The following is an 18,815-nucleotide window of genomic DNA, read 5'->3' on the forward strand; positions in this document are numbered from 1 at the left end:
TCGGTTGATTTGGGGCACTTCGGTTCTGCCCATTAGTCGCATCGCCGAGCATTTGCCCGCTTTACTGCCGAAAGGAAGAGAGAAGAAGGGAAAAATTGGGCATTGCGTGGTTCGAAAATCAGGCATGCATAGCACACGGCCTTTTCCAGCCATGATGAATTGGAAGCGTCCAACGGGGTGTGAAACATTGTTTCCTGCCTGGCAGACTATGCATCCTACAGGACGCTTTGCAGGGCGTCAAAGGGTGCATCTCGAATCTCCCAGATGGTCAGAGGTGTGTGTCCGTGGCATCGTCGGAGTCATTTCGTCCTCCCTCCCTCCGAACCTTCTGCCCAAGCATGCGTCTAGATGTTTCCAGATTCAATTAGTCCCTTCGAACTGGCCGCTCGGTTGCTCCCCTGGAAGACGTGAGTAATAAAAAATAAAAATAAAAATAAAACCAGGAACCAAATCAAGATCCGGGCGCCTTCAACCGGCCTCGCCCGTCGGCAAAACACGAGACGGGCTCATGCAAGTCAGCCTCATGTGGTGCTTACAGAAGAGAAACTGATCCTTTCTCTGATCGTCCGTCTCTCATCGAACCGAAGAACCCTCCCCTTCTCTAACCCCCGGTTCGTTCCCCTCCATCACCCCGCAGTTGGGGGTGGCCGCCCACCGTTCGTTCAGCTTACACAACAGGTTTGCCAACCAACACTCGCCCACACCCCGCGAGCTAATTAATTAGCGACGGGCTCTTTTTGACTGGTGCCTACCCGCTGGCGGGCGATCCTGACTGAGACCTCCGCCGCGGCCCGGAACTGGATCACTTATCGCGGCGTGCTATCGGCACTATACGCCCTTCCTCTTCACCCAAAAGGGACGGTTCTTTGGTAACCCCTCCCCCCGACGACGACATGGGGAGGTAGCGCGGCTGTGTACGGATATATCTCCAGCCCTTGCCTCTATCTAACCCTGCCAAGCGCCAGATGGCGGCATGCATACCATGCCTCTGAAGAAAATAAGCGCTCTTGCGACCGCGTCGCAGTAATGATTTGAGCCGGCGAGCCGGCTTTGCTGGAGAAAGCCCGCCATTTTCGTCTTTTTGGAGGGTCTGTCAGGACCACTTTGGGCCGCTGACGGGCAAACCTTGCGTCTCGCACCGCCGAGGTACAGCGGCGGGGGGCGGGAGGGGCTTCGTCCCCGAGGGAAAATGATAGTATACGTTTTTTCTTTTCCCAAAAGGTCCTGAATGAGGAGATGGAAATGCGCTGACGGGGAGGGGCATTTGAGAGGGGGAGAAATGCTTCCGGTCGTTCCTAAGATCTGCAATGCACACGGTAAGTCAGCGGGCGGGTGCCCGCCCGCTCAGCCACCCTGCAGAGGGCGGCTGCGCGCCATAGGCCTGCCCTGCCCGCGCGTGTTGGCCTTGGTGCTTGGTGTGCCCGCTCTTCTTGCCGCAGTTCGAGGGCGGGATGGATGATGCATCATGTCATTGTCTCTGGGAAAAAAGCTAATTGATCCGTTTTGGAGTTTTGAGTTGCACGAGATGCGAGTATTCGTGGCGAAGCTTCTGTCGATAAACGGCTGCGCGGTTGCTACAGGGCCGGGAGGAAGGGGGGAAGCGCCCGCCGACATGCTGGTCCCTGTTCAGCGCCCTGGGCCACGGCCTGACCCACTGATTGCCGCTGAGAGCCACTGCCAAACTGCGCCACAAGCTGCATCGCGGCACTCAGTAATCGTAGTGTTAATTACAACAATGGCTCAGCCTGGATATACAAACACAGGACACCTCGAAGCCTCGGCCGGCCAAGACCGAAAAATTAGGACGGGCCTTTCTTTCCTTGACAAATAAACATTCTATTGGTTTTCCGAGCTTATGTACCTGTCGGGTATCAACCGATGACGGCCCCAGCAGATGGCCTTTTTACGACCGATACGGCGTATCCTCCCTCATGATGTAAATCTCCCCCACAAGGACCGTGCAGCCGACAGTCATGGCGATGGCGATGATGGGCATGTTCTCGCGCGCAAACTCCCTCCTGGTGACGGTGATGTGCTTCCTCTCCAAGATGTCCCGCCACAAAAGGCCAGCCAGCGAGGCGCTAAAGGCCGTGCTAAATGCGCCGTAGTTGACCCCGAGGGCCATGCTATAAACCGTCGCCCAGAACGTGCGGTCGCTGATGGCGATGCCGTTGACTCGGTGGATCTGCTGCCACGCCTGGATGACGCGCGACAGGAGGATCGTGGTGCCAATGTTGGTTCCTGCAAACTGGGGAGCCCAAAACAGAGTCAATTTCCGTGATGCGGTCCGCATGCTCAGTGCGCGCGTGCCAGGGCAGGAAGAAAACTTACGTTGCAAAGGATCACAGAGAGCAACCCCATGCCGCCGATGGCACCGATCGTGCCTGTCTTTTCCACCCAATGATCCCATCCGTATGCGAACACCGGGACCCAGCCCTTGGTAACCAGGGCCTGCACCAGGACGAACATGGCAAAGGCAAAAGGCACGAGTGCGAAGGGCAAATGGGATATCACGGCCATGACGGTCGGGAACGTCTCCTGTAGCCACCGGTAGCCATCCTTAGAGAGCGAAACCAGCGTCGCCCGATCCCTTTTTGAGTGAGGCCTTGCATTGTGGTCATAGATCTCGTCGCCAACACACTTCTCGACATCCCTGACTCCGTCGTCGTACGCCGCCCGCTTTTCGCCGTGGTTGGCGGCTGCGGGCGGTAGCGCGCGTCTTCTGTTCTCCGTACTAGACCCGTCACTTGGCGGTCGGCTTGAGTCTATTCTATCGACGGCGGTGGATTGTGACGAAACGAGCTGAGGGCTTGGCTCCGCCGTCAGTGTGCCGCTGCTCTCGGGTACCGGGAGCGCAGGAGTTATCATGAATCGAGCCACGCCATCTCCATCCCTCTCAAAGACATTCGTGATGGGATTTTGACTCATGGGCGAGATATCCTCCTCTGCAACTTCGAGGTGTGTCTTGTCTTCCAGAACGTCGGTGTCTTGAATATGAATCTGTGGCCTGGTTTCTGGCGGGTAGGCCTGTGGCAGCGGAAACATTTCTGTCCCAGATTCCGTGGGCACTGGCCCTGCACGACTCGAAGAAGCTCCCAGTGTTTCCCTTTCTCTGATGGCTCGCTCTGTCTTATCACGTCCCTCCCGAGCAATCTTGCGCGTCTCTTCTCGATGGTACCATCCGAACCCGAGGTCCCAGCAGAGCATGATGAAAGCAGCGGGTAGGGTGACCCAGAAGACCTGGAGGTGCTCGTCCTTCTTTGTCTTTACACTTGCAGCGTTGAGGGCTAAAACGGTAACGAGGGTCGCAGACATGATGACCGCGCCGAAAGCCGCGCCCCCTCGGTCCAGCCATGGATTCAGGATCTCTATAGCGGAGAGCAGTTGGGCCTGTGGACTGTCGTCTGGGGCTTTATCGGCCTTTGTTGCGTTCCCTCTTGGGTTCGGGATGTTTGGGTTGACGGGCTTGAACGACATGGCCTCTGCCGGGGGCTCGTACATCTCGATGGAGACGGGGATGAGCTTCTTGTCTGCGAAAATGATGTACAACAGGAAAGGAAAGAGGACGATGGCTGTTATGACGACTGGGACGACCATGTTAGCGGTGTACTCGATGAATTTGATGTCAAAGGCACCGGCCAGCACCAGATTGGTCGGGTTGGAAGAAACGAGAATGGCCGACGCAATGTTCGCGATGGCAAACTGAGTAAAGATCCAGGCCCTGGGGTACTTGATATTGTTCGAGATCCGAGTCATGTAGGCGAGGAACGCCGTGCCGGAGAGGATGATGGGGTCGTTGCCAATGAAGGTACCGAGGCAGAAGAAGAAGGCGTAGAGGTAAAAGAACAGCTTGTAGCCGACCTTGCCTCCCCATTGCAGAACGCGCAGGGCCAAGTAGCGAATGAGCCCAGAGGCGTCGATCGAAATGGCAATGTATGCAAGCGTGATGAAGAAGATCATGATGTCGAGCGGATGGATGCCGTTTTGACCAATGGTCCCATCGTGTACTTCCTGTCTACCGATGGCCAATATAGCAAGCAGAAAGAGGTCCGCGATCAATGGCGCTGTGACCGAGTTCATGGGAAACTTGAATGTCACGAAGCGCTCCCGGCGAGGGACGGGGCCATGCTGATGGCCAGGCTGGAAGCCATCCCCAAGGCGATCTTCTCTGGGCGACGTCACTCGCAAAGTGCTCAACAGATCCAACACGGCGTGCGCCAGCCGCACAGGAACGTATACTGTGATGTGAAAGGGGAAGAGCACGACAATGTCTGTGCGCCCGATTGATTAGATGCGATAAACGGGTAGCCGGCGGGACGTGAGTACAGGACAGGACAGGGCAGGACACAACTCACTGGCCAGGAAGAAGACAATCAATGTGACGATGGACCTCCACTCTTTTATCTGGTTCGTTTCGATGTTGATCTCCTCGCGACCATTGAGCATCGCTGAGTTGTCTAACCCTCGCGGGCCCAAACTTTGTGCGGTTGTCATTGACAAGAGAGGAATGTCACGACGTCGAGGAGCCCCATTGCGGGGAACAGAAAGCCGACTTCGATGGTGGGGTAGGAGGAGGAACCCTGATGACGATAAGGGCAGAGAGAGAGGCCACAGTCCCCAATGAGAAAGGAGCCCGGGGCTTACTTTTGGCGGTGGTGTGGTGGTGTGGCAGCATGGCAGAAGTGCTAAGCTAACGTTCGCCCCATTCATATGTGTGTCTGAACGCTTACCTGTCAGCACAAACCGATTTGATTGATCTCTTACTACATGAAATGCATATCGCAACCCTTACTGGCCAAAAACAGATTCCAATGCATGCATGTGTAGCCTTTGCATATGCTGCGTACTTTTCTTGGTGATACATGACGGACTCCATCCGCCAGACCATTGTTGGACCGTCAGCGGTGCCCCAGCTATTTCCCACCTATATGATTTCTCGCGAACAGCGAGTTGAAGATACAAATCGTTCACTGTGCCTCCCCCGACGCTCAAAAATGCTCTTTCGGCCATGTTTTACCCCACGTCATGCTGCCTCGCCGAGGCACACCGAAGGAGCAGGTGAGCACACGAGCACCTTCCCCTCCCAGCCTTACCTTGTTGTAAGATGTGATAACCCGGACATTGATGACAGGTAGGTAAGGAGTTGAACGCTTTTCAGATGGAGGGGCGGGAGGCAACCTCCACCTCTATTACAACTCCTCGGTGGTAGACCACTTGAAGACGATCCCATAGATTAGTCACGGCCCAGCGTTGGTATTGCGAAGCTTCAACTTGCACCAAGCGGTCCATATAAGGTTTGAACCGCGCAAGGCCAACGTCTTGCGAGACTGAAGCCCTCCACCGTCATGCCGCCGCCTTCTCCCGCCGCCTTGTTGCACGTTATCACCAGTCGGAATGCCACAGCCCAGTCCCCATTCTCTTGCGCAGCTTCGGATGATTCCTGCATCGAGGTCTTTTGTGGATGGCCACTATCAGGCCAGTACGGACTCGGGCAACGGCTCCTGTAAGTGATGATCTTCATTCTCCACCCTCTAATGCAATGGAACCGAATCGTAGCCGGCGCCTTGTTCGTACCCACATACCCGATCCAGACGCTGACGCATATGTTTCCAAGATACTACATTCTTCTAGCAGTTTGTGTACCGGCTCGGAGAAAAGAGTGGATAAGAAATGTTTGCATAGCAGCTGCTTTGCTCGTACCAGCTGTAGCTGCCATTCATGGCATTGTACTTGCAGCATTGCATGTCGATGGTGAGCCCATGGACAAGATTGGTACATCCTACGAAGACCCGACTGACGGCTCCAACTCACAGGTGCCATTGACATGGACCTTTATGGGGCACTTCAGTTCTGCTCGATAGGCATTCTGGCTGTCCCCATAACAGTAAAGGAGTCCGAGACCTTCTTCAAAGAAAAAGGACGGAACACTGTCTATGTATGGACAGGCCTGCTCCTCGCTGGTAAGAGAATCACCTCGCCGTCGATCGCCATATGGTCCAACTTCTTATTCGTTACCCACCGCTGACATTCATGGAGGCCTCTTGAGCCTAGCTGTCGAGTTTTACCGCTCCAACGCTATTGCCTGCTATCACGACAACCTCGGCAACCCCATCTCGTCAAACCCGAAAAAATTCCCTTATGGCGGAGACGCCTTGTGCGGCCTCACTTGTTCTCAACAGGAGGGCCCCTTCTCCCCGTTGAGACGGAAGGCTGCAAGCGAGATATTTGTGGTCCCTAGGCCCGACGAGCTCCGATTCGGAAATGCCATGTTTCTTGCAGCAGCATGCTGTCTCCCTGCCATCATTTCTCTCGTCTCCATGCGAAACAAGATTGTTATCACAGACTGGATAAAGCGGCAAGGATCGGGAACCCAAGATGAACACACGTCGGGCTCAGAATCGGCGAAAGATGCCAATGCAGCCGAGTCTGGCAAACCAACTGATCTGTATAGGACATTCAGGGGGTTTCTCAGATTAGTTGAGATTTTTGTATTTGGCGGTGCTGTGCTAGCCATCCTCATCCTTGGCGAGATCAACTTCTTCAGTCCACAGATGGAATATCACACAGAACCGTTCGGAAGTGTTGGTATGTTGCTCACTCCCGATGTATGCCGGACCGCAGACTAATATTTGTCGATCCACCCTAGGTCAATGGGGCACCATTGTTGCAACTGGCTTGGCGGCGTTTGGGTCATTCCTCATCTACCTATTGGATGACAAGAAAGAGTCACCGCCAAAGAATCCCATGGCTATCTGTGGCTGTGACCACTGCAGAGAGATTGATGAGAAGATACGGCGACCGGAGCCCGAAATGATGCGTTCAAGCACAGATGGGCAAGCTGAACACATCGAGGATGGCTTGTTTACCCTCACAGGGGCAACCACTGCAGGCACTCAGGGCCATGATCCGGGACACAGACGCAAGATATCTCGCGGCCTGGTCAAAGTTGGCACGTGGTTCGGTACCACTACCGAAGATCCATTCGGCGCCCCCGACGACAGGCGTACAGGATGGCCCGAACTTCCTGGAGAATACATCCGCAACCCCAATTTGGCGATAACGAGCGACCAATTCAGTACTTACCGGGAAATTGAGCCACCCCACACACCAGTGTCGCAAGAATATCATTCGGGCAGCGAAGGGGGCTCGATGACCCCAAGAGCTGTATCGCCCACGTCGCAAGAACCACCGGTGTCTCCGACATCGCCAACGCATGAACTAGCAGCTTCAAAGCGGCGATATAATTCGGAGCCCATATGTTCGTTCCCCTCACAGCAGCGATCTGGCTCGCCATCATTGCCCACAGATCGTCCCGGAGGCGGACAGAACCAGCGCCGACAAACGCTCGAGGTCCCCGGGCAGCCACCTAGAGCCCACCGTCGCTCATGAGAGGTGCGGTGCAAACGTACAGTCTGGCTAAGGCGACGTCATGATATGCAAGAGTTGCACCCAAAAACCCTTTTCTCGGAGTTGAGGGCCCTAGACATTGATTGCAAGGACCAAAACCGATCCAAACCCGGCGTTTGTCCTTGTTCTACAAGTTCCATTTTTCGACGGAGCTAACTTGGCGTGTGCCTGTTTATCACTGACGTCGAGGTCCTTTCGAATTTTAGAATCAAATGTAAGAATATTCGTTGAAGTAAAAAGATTTATGGGAACTGGAAACGCTGGTTTAGCAAGATGGAGGAATGATCAGTGTATTTCGTTGGTACATGGCGTTTCATAATGATTTTTTGGACTTGGTTATTTACACCAGAGGGTAGGCTGACGACCAAGCTACGGCCCATAGAATTATGTTCCTTGCTATTACCGGTCCGTGCACAATTACATAAGATTTCCCCATGAACCAGGATAATGCCGAGGCCTACCCGACGGGACCCCCGCCAACGGCCCGGAGCTAAGCCGGGGTCGGAGCTGGGAAACAGGTCGCTTCCTTTGATGATGTCTGTCCCAGCGTCTACAAGACCATTTCTTTTCCGCAAAACAACTGCCGCAAACACCCGAATTAGACCATGGGGAACATCTTAGTGGGCATCCCGTTCAGAATAGCATCGAAGTTTGCGAGGCCATACTCGCAACCTTCCCGCTTCCCGAGGACATGGCGTCAGTACTCATCTGTGCCGAGCAGCAAGCTGCCCCTTGATGGATATCGTGTGTTGGATATGACAAGAGTGTTAGCTGGGGTAATTACTGACAATGACCCTTGATGACTTTGATGAGATGCTGACACGAGAGCAAGCCATATTGTACTCAGATTCTGGGAGACCTTGGGTGCGTTTCATGACTCTCTATACACTGGGTCACCTCACTGACATCATTGAAGAGCCGAAGTGATCAAAGTCGAGCATCCCGTACGAGGTGATGATACCCGAGCATGGGGGCCGCCGTATGCGACCTACAAGGCCGGCTCATCCAAGGAAGGTCCCGGCGAATCCGCTTACTTCCTGGCGGTAGGTTCAATCAGTAGCCAACTACGTGTGAGCCAGACTGATTATGTCTAGGTGAACCGTAACAAGAAATCCCTGGGACTGAACTTCCAGCACCCAGATGGCACCGAGATTCTCCACAAGCTGGTCGCCAAATGCGACATCTTGGTCGAGAACTACCTGCCGGGAACGCTCAAGAAGTACAAGATGGACTACGATACCCTGCGCGCCATCAACCCGGGGCTCATCTACGCCTCGATCACGGGCTATGGCCAGACGGGGCCCTACTCGGACCGCGCAGGTTACGATGTCATGGTTGAAGCCGAGTTCGGTCTCATGCACATTACTGGAAGCCGCGACGGGGAGCCCGTCAAGGTCGGCGTCGCGGTGACGGACCTGACGACGGGGCTGTACACGAGCAACAGCATCATGGCTGCTCTGCTGGCGCGAGCTAGGACCGGAAAGGGTCAGCACATTGATGTGGCGCTGAGTGACTGCCAGACGGCCACGCTGGCCAACATCGCCAGCAGTTGCTTGATCAGCGGCAAGAAGGACTCGGGGCGGTGGGGCACTGCGCATCGTAAGTAATCTCTCGTTGGCGGTTCGACCGATGGAGACTGACTTCCGCAGCATCGATCGTGCCGTACAAGTCGTTCAAGACCAAGGACGGGGACATCCTCTTCGGCGGAGGAAACGACCGCCTGTACGGAATCCTGTGCGAAGGTCTGGAACGGCCGGAGTGGAAGGAAGATGCCAAGTACAAGACCAACGCCCAGAGAGTCGCCAATAGGGTCGAGCTCGAGGCCTTGATTGAGGACATTACCGTGACCAAGACCACGGGCGAGTGGCTGAAGGTCTTCGAGGGCAGAGGCATGCCGTACGCGGCCGTTAATGACGTACAGGGAACGCTGAACCACGAGCACACAAAGGCAAGGAACATGGTGGTAGAAATGGAACACGACGAGTGCGGGCCGATCAAGATGGTTAACACGCCGGTCAAGTACTCGGATAGCAAGCCCACGATCCGGACGGCGCCGCCGACGCTGGGACAGCACACGCATGAGGTGCTGGAGGAGCATCTGGGGCTGTCTGAGGAGCGCATCCAGTCGCTAAAGAGCGACGGGGTCGTTGGATAGTGTTTAATGCGCGTGATGAGCCCCGAGGCTAGGAAACTTTTATGATTTACTGGGATCTAGCTCATTAAATCGCTCAAGAGAGAATCGTCAGAAGTCGGGATAGAGTTTAAATTAAATGACACTAGAATTCGCTGCAATTTGAGCCCATCCCAAGTATTCGCATCTCACCGAGGCTGACCGAGAAGGTAGTGGGTGGGTCCAGGGTGAGCTCGGTGTGATGCACGTGAGAGTCACGCGACTTCGCGTTTTGACATGCATCTCCGTTTTACTTCTGTATCTTGGTGGATGCCAACTGTAATTGACATCACACTTTTGTTTCCTGGAAAGAATACGTAATTTTCCCCAATGCAGCGTTTTTCTGATATTATTGCTTAATTTTGCTGTTGCAACGGCAATCGGATCGCCAATTGCTGCTCCGTGGCGCCACTCGGATATGCGTGCTGGGTCCCATCGCCGAACACGACAGCTCTTACAATCTCCACCCACATCGTGGCAGGCGTTGCGTCCGCTACCTCGGCATGTACGAGCCTTTGTTGCCTGATGTGATGGCGATCGACAATGAAAAGTCAATTGAGGCCAGACCGGCTGAGATCGGGGTTAAAAATGAGACGGAGGTAAAGCCATCGGCAATGGGTGAGGGTCAAGCCGTCACTGAGGATGAGCAAACAACACCAGTCGAGGTCGGCCCAAGCCAACCGCCGCACGACCCGGCAAAAACCCTCCCTGCACCAGCAGCAAACCGGAATGGAAAGTCATCGACCCCTACGCGGCCGCCTTACAAACCGCAATTCTCCGCATCTACGCAGATGGTCCTGAGCCGTCTCAACAAGAGCACCAGCAGCACCCCGTCATCGCCAGCACCTACCGTGCTAACAGCACAAACACCTGCAACGCCCAGAATCACTTATGACGACGTCAAGCGCAGACTCGTCGAGTCGTTCAATACATCCCTCACACTGCCCTTGCCCACGCCCTCACCCAAGGCCCTCTCGGCGGTCGCACCGACGAGCGCAGCCGCCGCTGGAGCCAAGAGGAAGCGCGCAACAGAGGATGAAGGCCCGAGGAGACTTGCCCATCTACCATCCCCGCCCGAGCCGAAAATTCTCACGCGGCCCATCCCCAGGCCACCGGTGAAGAGGAAGAGAGTCAAGGACGACGGCAGCGGCCATCCAATGTGCGCAAAATGCAAGCGCATCTCCTGGACCGACGCCAACCTCATTATCCCCTGCGCCTGCGGTGAGGCATGGCACCAAATCTGCCACGAGCCCGAGATCCCGGAGGTGGTCGCCCGCAACCATTCGCAGTTCAAGTGCAACACCTGCGTGGAGGAGGAGAAGGAACAGGCCAAGTACCAGCGCGAACTCGCCAAATACCGCGAGGCAAAGAACGAACAAGCCGAGTGGAAGAGGCAATACCTTGATGTAGAGAGGAGGCGCGAGAAACGCCTCACCATGCTGCCTGATTTCATCAAGCCAGAGCTCGTGGGTTTCGAGGCGGGGGACGCGAGTTCTAACGCGGTACGTTTGACAACATCACCCGCTTGCAAGGCAATCACTGACGTCATTGGCAGAAGAGGGAGTACTTTTCGCAGCTGAGAAAGAATGACCTCGTCAATCTCCTATCATTCAGTGAGCAGATCCAACCGGGCCTTCTTGTAGACATCCTCGTCTCCGTCTCAAAGAAGCATCCCGACCTCCCCATCTTCAGTTCACCAGACTGGGCACAGCCAAGAAGCGTGCGTAAACCACGCCCCGACACCTTCCCCAATAGAGAAAACCTAACCATTAAGCAGCAGGGCTCGCAAACCCACCGCCGTCAAAATGGCACCGCGGAAAACCCTGCACCCCCCAGACCGTCAAAGAAGCGGTCAAAGACCGGCGGCGTTCGCAAGATTCTCAAAACCGCGCCCGCCGAAGTCGCCGGCCAGACAGTCGACGACGAAGACGATGACGTCCTGCCCGAATCGTGGCCCAAGGCCGGCCACGGCCTCTACGCGCGCCTTAAGCCCGAAAAGGAGGACTTGATCCTCTTTGACGACAATGACGAGGAGGCGTTTAGTCACTTCATGGTCGATAAGCAAGGTAGGCAGATCATGGAACCGATCAAGGGATAGGAGCCCGAAGAATCCCGGGCGCCGGGGACAGAGGGCGCTCGCCGCAGTAGCAAGAAAGTCAAGGTTATTTTCAAACAGAGGGTGTAGGAGGCTGCTGTGTCTGGAGATACGAGCGGGCGGATTCTGGATATGGGGCCTGGCCCGGCAGAGTCTGCCGATGGCGCTGTCATTGAGCTTCCGAAGGAAAGGAAAGGTCGGACGACAAAGCGAAGCAAGCAAGCTGTCGTTGGCTTCGATGAGGGTTCTTACTCCATGTCGAAGGAGGTGAAGCGTCTGAAGACATGGTTTTGAAGTCCCGGGAACCGACCATGTCGAGACATTGTAGAGTTGCAAAAGTGCCCAGAGACGGAGATGGGATTGTAGAATTGATACCCGCAGCTCGGCTGCAACTATCAGAACCTCCGCCCCCCTTCTCCTTGTTGCACACGAATACGGTGCATGTTGAATCTGAAATGACAAAACCTGAATGCTACTATAGCCCCCCACCAACCCCGGGGCGCAGGATTCTCGTCATGGGGCATGGAGATCAGGACGAGGGGGGTGCTGCAACAGACGGCGTTTGACAAGGGGTTCGCGACCCTATTTGGACCCTGTATTCTGCGATGCAACGCGGGAATTCGGACGAAGTCACAATTTCAGACGGAGGTGTCGATTCCCCCGTCACGACGGCCACCGGCATGATGTTTGGTTGGATATGATGTTTGGTTGGATGAATTTTTCTTTTTTGTTCTTGATTATCATTAGCTTTGGTGGATACCCCCCCCCACGGCATTGCTTTTCGCCTTTTATCCTCCAGCATGGTCCCACGCCCTCCTCCCTCCCTCGTCACGCCGGCCTCATCACGGCAGGCGGGGGCGGCGGGGAGGCACCGACGCCGGTCCCGGTCCCCGGCCTCGTCCCGCTCGCCACAGAGTGGATGCTGACGCTCAAGTTGTTCTTCAACCTCCTCACACCCATCCTCACAGGCAGCCCGACCCTCCCGCCGCCGCCGCCGCCACCACCGCCGCCGCCGCTCCCGCGCTCGTTTTCGGTCGTGGGCCGCGCGGCCTCGACGTCCACGACGACGATCCTGTTGGGCCCCTCCCCGCCCGCGCTGCCCAGCCGGTGCGCCGTCACCCCGGGAGACCTGCGCTCCCTTGCGATACCCCTCGCGCGGGTTCCGTACCGCTTGACCTCCTTGCCGAGCCAATGCCGGCAGAGTATCACGAACAATAAGTTCCAGAGACCGATGCCCCACAGGAACATGTAGGCCAGCACGCGGCCATGGTTGTCGGACATGCCCCAGTACGTGAAGCCGGGGGCGAAGACGTCGCCGATGGCGATATATACCCAAAAGATTGCTATTAAGGAGACGCCCATGATGAGGCGGAGGATGAGGGCCCAGCCGGGCCATGGGTCGTGGGCGTGGACTATTGAGCGGGCATCGAGAAGAATGTCGATGGAGAGGATCGCGAGGAGCGCGACGGCAGCTGGGCTGTGTGTCTGGTTAGCCCGGCCTGCTAATGCACGGCGCGAGTGAGGAAGAGGGGAGGAGTAGGAGGATGACGAACCCTGTGCGATATGTGAGGGGGAACGGCACGTTGTAAAGAAACCACGACATGATCCACAGGAGGATGGATGACGCGGCGACGTGGGCGACGTCATTCGCGATCTGGGCTCGCAGGAGCCATCGCTTGAACTGTCGTGCCTGTCGGGCGTTGGGGCGGCGAGGGCGGCGGACTCGGGTCCGGGTCCGGGGAGGGGGAAGGATCGTGAGCGGCGGAGGACGGTGGGGTCGTTCCATCGTTGTGCGCGCGTGTGTGTTTTTGTATGTTTTTTTTGGGTTCCTGTCCCCCGGTGACCGATGATCCCTCAGCACCCTCCGGATGCCGAAATGGGAGGTGCGAGACGAAATGTGTTCAACGTGCGGCGGGAGAGGGCGAGCAGGATCGGAGGGTCGAGCGGAAGGCCTTCAGCATGTTCCTTCTCTGTGTGGTAGGCTCGTGTTATTATTGTTGTTGTCTGGTCAGATCTTCATTTCGGAAGAGCTAGACATGCCAACGTCGTTTTATTGTGTGAACTTGGGGAAGCCGGGTAAAAAGAAGAAAAAGAAAAAATAGCCACCCAGAAGGATGAGAAGACACTAGTAAAATTGAAATAAGACGTGGCACCGATGCGGCGGGTGTCTCAGACGGGGAGGGAAGAGTAATATGAGGCAGGTAATATTAAGATGTGGTAAACGTCGGGGTTTGGAACGGGGATGAGATCAGCGGAACGAGAGCAAATGCAACAGCCCGATCGCAGACGGGATGCTGTGGGGGTGGTTTGCTGACCTGCTCCGTCTGAAGATGTCCGGAGCTGGCTGGAGCTGAAGAAGAGGGGCCGTTTTCAGTCCAGGTGATAATCATTCATGAGCGCAACCCAACGAGAATAAACTAACCAGAGAATCAAAAGATTGCCCTCGAGCAGTAACCAACAACGATGGACAGGGATACCAGCAAGACGAGGAAAAGAGAGGGAGGAGGAGGGAGGGAGGGGGTGAGCCGGAAGACTGGCAGTGGGATCGAGATATATCCTCTGACGTATACGCGGTGCAAGGAGATGCTGAACAAAGAAGCAGACGAGGAGAGGAAAAGAAGAGAAGAAGAGGCGATCTAGACACCGGGCTGGATTCAGCTGCGGAACGGACCTGTCATTTTGAGAGTACTGGTGCAGATATCTTGGCTTTGGAGGGGGCTGGATTGGTGCAACAAAGCATCCGGTTCCGAATGCAGCTTGCCCGTCATCAACTGCCCTGTGCAGATCATACCCACCCAGGTCCTCAGAACCCATGCGCCCCTGCATCGGCACTGGACGCCCACCCGTGCAGTAGCCAGGTTTCCAAGGGGCCGCGGGTAGCCAGAGAGGCCACTTCAGCGGGGCCGCTCGCCGGACTGCCCTGGCTACCCCCATTCGAAAATAGCCATTCAGGGCCCGGCAAACTCTGTCTGTCTGAAGGGGCCAAGCGCATCGCCCATCACCCATCGTCAATCGTTCCTCGTGGGGTCGTTGCAAGGGCGGCGAGGGGCCCTGAACTGTCCTGAACTGTCCAGGGCCAGTCAGTCCTGGGAGGGGCTCGGACGAGTCTCAGACTGGATGAACCTCAGCGTAGTCCGTCCGACACTGGCATTCTCAATGCCCCATGCAAAAATGCCTGAACCATTGAGGGCCATGTATGTCTTGTCGCCCGAGAGCGTTGGAGACATCCGGATTCCATCCAATCCCAGTCAGCTTCGGCCCGAAACAGGAACGCTTCGCTATCAACAATGTCCGTTGTCAATCTGACCAGTCTGGCACGAGACCATGTAGTCCATGTAGTGGCGCAAATGTGGGCACGCGGCGCCGTCAGGAATCCTATAAGTTGCATGTTATTCCTTTGCATCCAGGGCCGTTTTCTGTCCACAGACCCTTCAAGCAATGCGGGACGGGTAGCCCTTGCCATCGGAATATGCCCTTCAAGGGAGGCCTTTCTCGTCCCATATCCCCAACAGCATGGGACCCGGAAACGAAACGTCGCTCTGCTTTCCCACCAAGGCAACTTCTGGGCCCAGCCGTTTCCGAAATCATAGCGCGTATGCTATCGCAATCGATCAAGGACAACTTTGGCTCGCCTGAAATCATCTCGCACCACTCATGCGGACGCGCAGGACGCAGGACGCAGCATTGCCGAACCACACAGCCATTTCATCCAAACATAGTGCACCCGTAATTGATTCTGTTATTGGCTGGCACCTGTCCGTCAGACCCTTCTTGGTCTCGTTATGCGACCTTGTTGGTCCCGACGTCATGATCTTGTCTGTATGGGCAGCTTGCTATTGCCGAAAGCTGTCAATGCCAGTCCCATGTCACTTCCCTCACTCTCGGCCTTTAGTTAAATCTCGGAGTGCGGCAGAATGAGCCAAGTGGTGAAGTTGCAGACGCCGATGCTTTCATCAAGCTCGTAGATAGCCGCTCCGTGGACGAGGATGTCTTTCTCTAATGTGCACGTGCAGACCAGCCGTCGAAAGCCATCGCAATTGGGACAACCTTGGGCGTGCTGTTGGCTGGTTCCCAATCTTCAATCACCGTCGACGGCGGTTTAGCTGACAGCCCAAGTGGGGAGGTCCGAAGTCCGCTTTGCAAAACGCCAGTAATGGGACAAGTGATGCATGGAAACGATGCACCTACGTCGGCATCGAAGCCATTGGCCATGGACGATGCAGTGCTGTGGGACTGAGGCGTTTCGAGCAATGCACTGGGGAGAAATGATCATCGATAGAATGACCCAGGATAGATAAGGTAAGACGGGTATCCTGAAATTCCTTGCCGTCTAGGTGGTTTTCTAAAGAGGCAGCAGAAAAGCAACTGCGCCTTCCTGAAACCACGGGCCTACCTTGCCGGTCGGCGTTGTGGGGCCGGACTCAGGTACGATGTGAAATGTAAAGGTGGACGCCTACAGCGTGTATACAGATATGCAGATCTGCATAGCAAAAGTCCAAACTTTAAATACCGGCGTAGAACGTTTTTTGGATTGGGAAGGTTCGAATTGCTGCAAATTCGTCCTGTGAAGTTAAGTTGAAGAAAACGAGACATGTGGATGCAGGGTAAGGCTCGGACCGCCCTTGTGAAAGTTGACGACAGCCAAGTCTTTGTCATGCCTTCAACGCCTTATTTTTGCAACGGTGAGAGCTGTACTGAATTTTTGAGTAAAAGGCAGTGTGTCTTGTCAAATATCCTTTGGGCCATATTCCACAATGACACACTGAACAATCAGATTCTATGGACTCGAACATCTGAGCAGCTCTCCCTTTCGCTTCCAAAGCAATTGACAGGGTTGTAATTTAACATGTTCCCATTACAACGGCCCATAATAGTATTTCCATCGTGGCATGGAGTTCAGGCTGGAGGGGAGAATAGCCCAGAAGCGAGCCAATTCCCGACAGCTGGTCGCCACAGATTTCGCGCACCATACTGCCCAATGTTCGGAGAAGCTCCATCTATCCTCAGAGTCTGTTGGCATCCTTTTCAAAGATTAATCTAGGCTCACCGGCTACTACGTAAGACCCCGAAGAACCTTGCCAAAGCAGAGAACGAAGCTTGGGGAGACTGTTGAAGAATGCCGTGGCGCTCCCTGGGGAATCGAACCAGTATTCCTCAAGAGCGACATGCTCCCAGAAGGAGGTTGCACTCGTGAAAGGCGAATTGGCCTGGAGTGAATCCATAAAAGCCTTTCCATCAGTCACACTGTCGTTGCAGAGTTAGTCGGCCCATTTTTCTTGATAATTCCAACGGCAATGACCACGACTCACCCTGTCTGCAGAGACTTCCCGCTCTGCACAAAGTTTACGAGACCACTCGCCAACTCCGGTTCAGCATGAAGCCGAGACTCAACGTATGCGCGTCGTAGCTCAAGTGTTTCGTAGATCTCATCATGAGCAGTGCCGGCGGTGCTATCCCCAAGGATCAAGCCTACGTACATGGAAGAGTTCTTCGTTTTTTGATCAACGTCTACAAAAGAGACTTGTTCAGGATCCCAGGCGAGTTTGGCAAGAGGCGTGAGAACGCTGCCGTATTGGTCCAGCCGACAAAAAATGTGCTGTGATGGGTCAGCCTTGTGAGCGGCAGTTAGTCCAGTGTGGGTATGAGTTACTGATGCCGTCTGGTTCTGGTAACCAGCGGATTCGAATGACGCATTTAATGACTCCATGCTTTCCCAGATGTGCCTGGTCAAAGCCATGGGGTGGTACTTGGAAGGGAGAGGGGTATCAACGGTCTAGACAGAAATCAATACTCGGCTCATTTCCCACATGTCAAGATAATCAGACTCACGAATGGGGCTGCAGAGTCGTTCCAGCCCCGAAGAGCATTTTCGTGGTAAGTGTAGACTTGATAATAAGAGCGGAAAGCTTCCGTAACGTTGGCAGTTAGGAAAGTGTCTTGTGCATGAACACTTGCATTGCCCGCATTAGCTATTGTCCAGAGCCGGAAAACCGAGGGCAGATCTACTTACACTTCATATTCGTATGAAAACTCCTCGGTCGTCTGGACGACGTTGGTCTTCTTGCCTGGGGTAACATACCACCGAATCTCGGCGGTGTTCTCGGCTACTTGTCGATAAGTGAGGGATTCCGAGGCCGTGTGCGGGAGGGCCGCGGCATATGCCGAAGACAGCATCCCAAAGAGAAAGATAGAATGCATTCTGTAGAAGCTGAGAAATGGTGACGACGGGATGGAAAGGGGCGGATTGATGTTGAATGAAGGCGAGAGCGGTTAGAAGCGAATGCTGAGGAGTTTGGAAAGCAACAAGAGGGAGAAGGATTTGTTCGTTTTATAACCAGAACATTGCGGCAAACCACTCGATACTCATTTCCGAAAGTATTACGGCGTATCTTCAGCTGATGGCCTTACGGGCTCTTCATAGAAGCCGACCGGGCCCCAAGAATCACAAGTCGGCGAGTTCATCATCCATCTACATATATTGCTGTTCCACTTTTAACCTGATGTCTCCACGAGAAGCACTCTTGCTCCACATTTAGGTCTCTCCGAAAAGGCCATCACCCCCCTCTCCAACTTGGCACTTCGTTTACTTTGAACTCTCCTTCTGTTCCTGTTTGTTTTCCAAAAAATAAAAAAGTCTTTGGTCACCAACCACTCACCCGTCTGCTAGGAAAATATACCTACGTATGATTCTCCTTCCAGTTTCTTCCCTATTTGTGCGTCCTTCTAACAAGATATGTCGGCTCAGTATTCCTTGTGCTATGATTATAAATGTATCAATATAATTGCTATTAACCTAATCTTGTCGTGGTGTTGTGTGGTAAAACACCTAGGCTAAGGAGCTCGACCGTGGCGAAACCTACACTGGGCCATCATATGAAAGCCAAGATGTCACGCTAGTGCTGAACCTTGAGATGTGGAAGAACGTCAAGATGATAAGTACGGGGCCCGAGTGCGGCTATTGTTGGCGATAGCGACAGTTGACGCCTCCGAGATAAAGCCACCTCTAACTCTAGTCTTGATTGTCTGTTTGGCCGAAGCTGCAAAGAAAGTAGGGGAGGCACCAGGCGAATCAATGCTGCCGCATGCGTCTTTGGCGTGGGCGAGAGCCAGCCAAGATTGCGTGTCCTTATTATCAGCGGGAGC

General features: G+C 54.7%; 6 protein-coding genes across 6 annotated transcripts; 3 read left to right on the plus strand and 3 right to left on the minus strand.

The window, feature by feature from the left end:
- Nucleotides 1-1,903: 1,903 nt before the first annotated feature.
- On the minus strand, nucleotides 1,904-4,446 carry EsH8_I_001452 (uncharacterized protein; the record flags this gene model as incomplete). The annotated part of the gene is made up of 3 exons (XM_083268865.1): nucleotides 1,904-2,248; nucleotides 2,332-4,271; nucleotides 4,356-4,446. The coding sequence occupies 3 exons, from the start codon at nucleotides 4,444-4,446 to the stop codon at nucleotides 1,904-1,906; spliced, it is 2,376 nt and encodes a 791-aa protein (XP_083119303.1).
- Nucleotides 4,447-5,394: 948 nt separating this feature from the next.
- On the plus strand, nucleotides 5,395-6,626 carry EsH8_I_001453 (uncharacterized protein; the record flags this gene model as incomplete). Its single annotated transcript, XM_083268866.1, has 3 exons — nucleotides 5,395-5,503; nucleotides 5,814-5,960; nucleotides 6,037-6,626. The coding sequence occupies 3 exons, from the start codon at nucleotides 5,395-5,397 to the stop codon at nucleotides 6,624-6,626; spliced, it is 846 nt and encodes a 281-aa protein (XP_083119304.1).
- Nucleotides 6,627-8,012: 1,386 nt separating this feature from the next.
- On the plus strand, nucleotides 8,013-9,562 carry EsH8_I_001454 (CoA-transferase family III domain-containing protein; the record flags this gene model as incomplete). The annotated part of the gene is made up of 5 exons (XM_083268867.1): nucleotides 8,013-8,183; nucleotides 8,240-8,271; nucleotides 8,324-8,450; nucleotides 8,502-9,006; nucleotides 9,057-9,562. The coding sequence occupies 5 exons, from the start codon at nucleotides 8,013-8,015 to the stop codon at nucleotides 9,560-9,562; spliced, it is 1,341 nt and encodes a 446-aa protein (XP_083119305.1).
- A 518-nt stretch (nucleotides 9,563-10,080) lies between these two features.
- On the plus strand, nucleotides 10,081-11,675 carry EsH8_I_001455 (uncharacterized protein; the record flags this gene model as incomplete). The annotated part of the gene is made up of 3 exons (XM_083268868.1): nucleotides 10,081-11,079; nucleotides 11,133-11,297; nucleotides 11,355-11,675. The coding sequence occupies 3 exons, from the start codon at nucleotides 10,081-10,083 to the stop codon at nucleotides 11,673-11,675; spliced, it is 1,485 nt and encodes a 494-aa protein (XP_083119306.1).
- An 825-nt stretch (nucleotides 11,676-12,500) lies between these two features.
- On the minus strand, nucleotides 12,501-13,458 carry EsH8_I_001456 (uncharacterized protein; the record flags this gene model as incomplete). The annotated part of the gene is made up of 2 exons (XM_083268869.1): nucleotides 12,501-13,149; nucleotides 13,226-13,458. The coding sequence occupies 2 exons, from the start codon at nucleotides 13,456-13,458 to the stop codon at nucleotides 12,501-12,503; spliced, it is 882 nt and encodes a 293-aa protein (XP_083119307.1).
- A 3,217-nt stretch (nucleotides 13,459-16,675) lies between these two features.
- Nucleotides 16,676-17,870, minus strand: EsH8_I_001457 (uncharacterized protein; the record flags this gene model as incomplete). Its single annotated transcript, XM_083268870.1, has 5 exons — nucleotides 16,676-16,916; nucleotides 16,982-17,268; nucleotides 17,323-17,445; nucleotides 17,502-17,622; nucleotides 17,683-17,870. The coding sequence occupies 5 exons, from the start codon at nucleotides 17,868-17,870 to the stop codon at nucleotides 16,676-16,678; spliced, it is 960 nt and encodes a 319-aa protein (XP_083119308.1).
- Between the last annotated feature and the right edge of the window lie 945 nt (nucleotides 17,871-18,815).

The sequence above is a fragment of the Colletotrichum jinshuiense genome, chromosome 1 (assembly GCF_051148585.1).
Source record: "Colletotrichum jinshuiense chromosome 1, complete sequence".
Classification (NCBI taxonomy): Eukaryota; Fungi; Ascomycota; class Sordariomycetes; order Glomerellales; family Glomerellaceae; genus Colletotrichum; species Colletotrichum jinshuiense.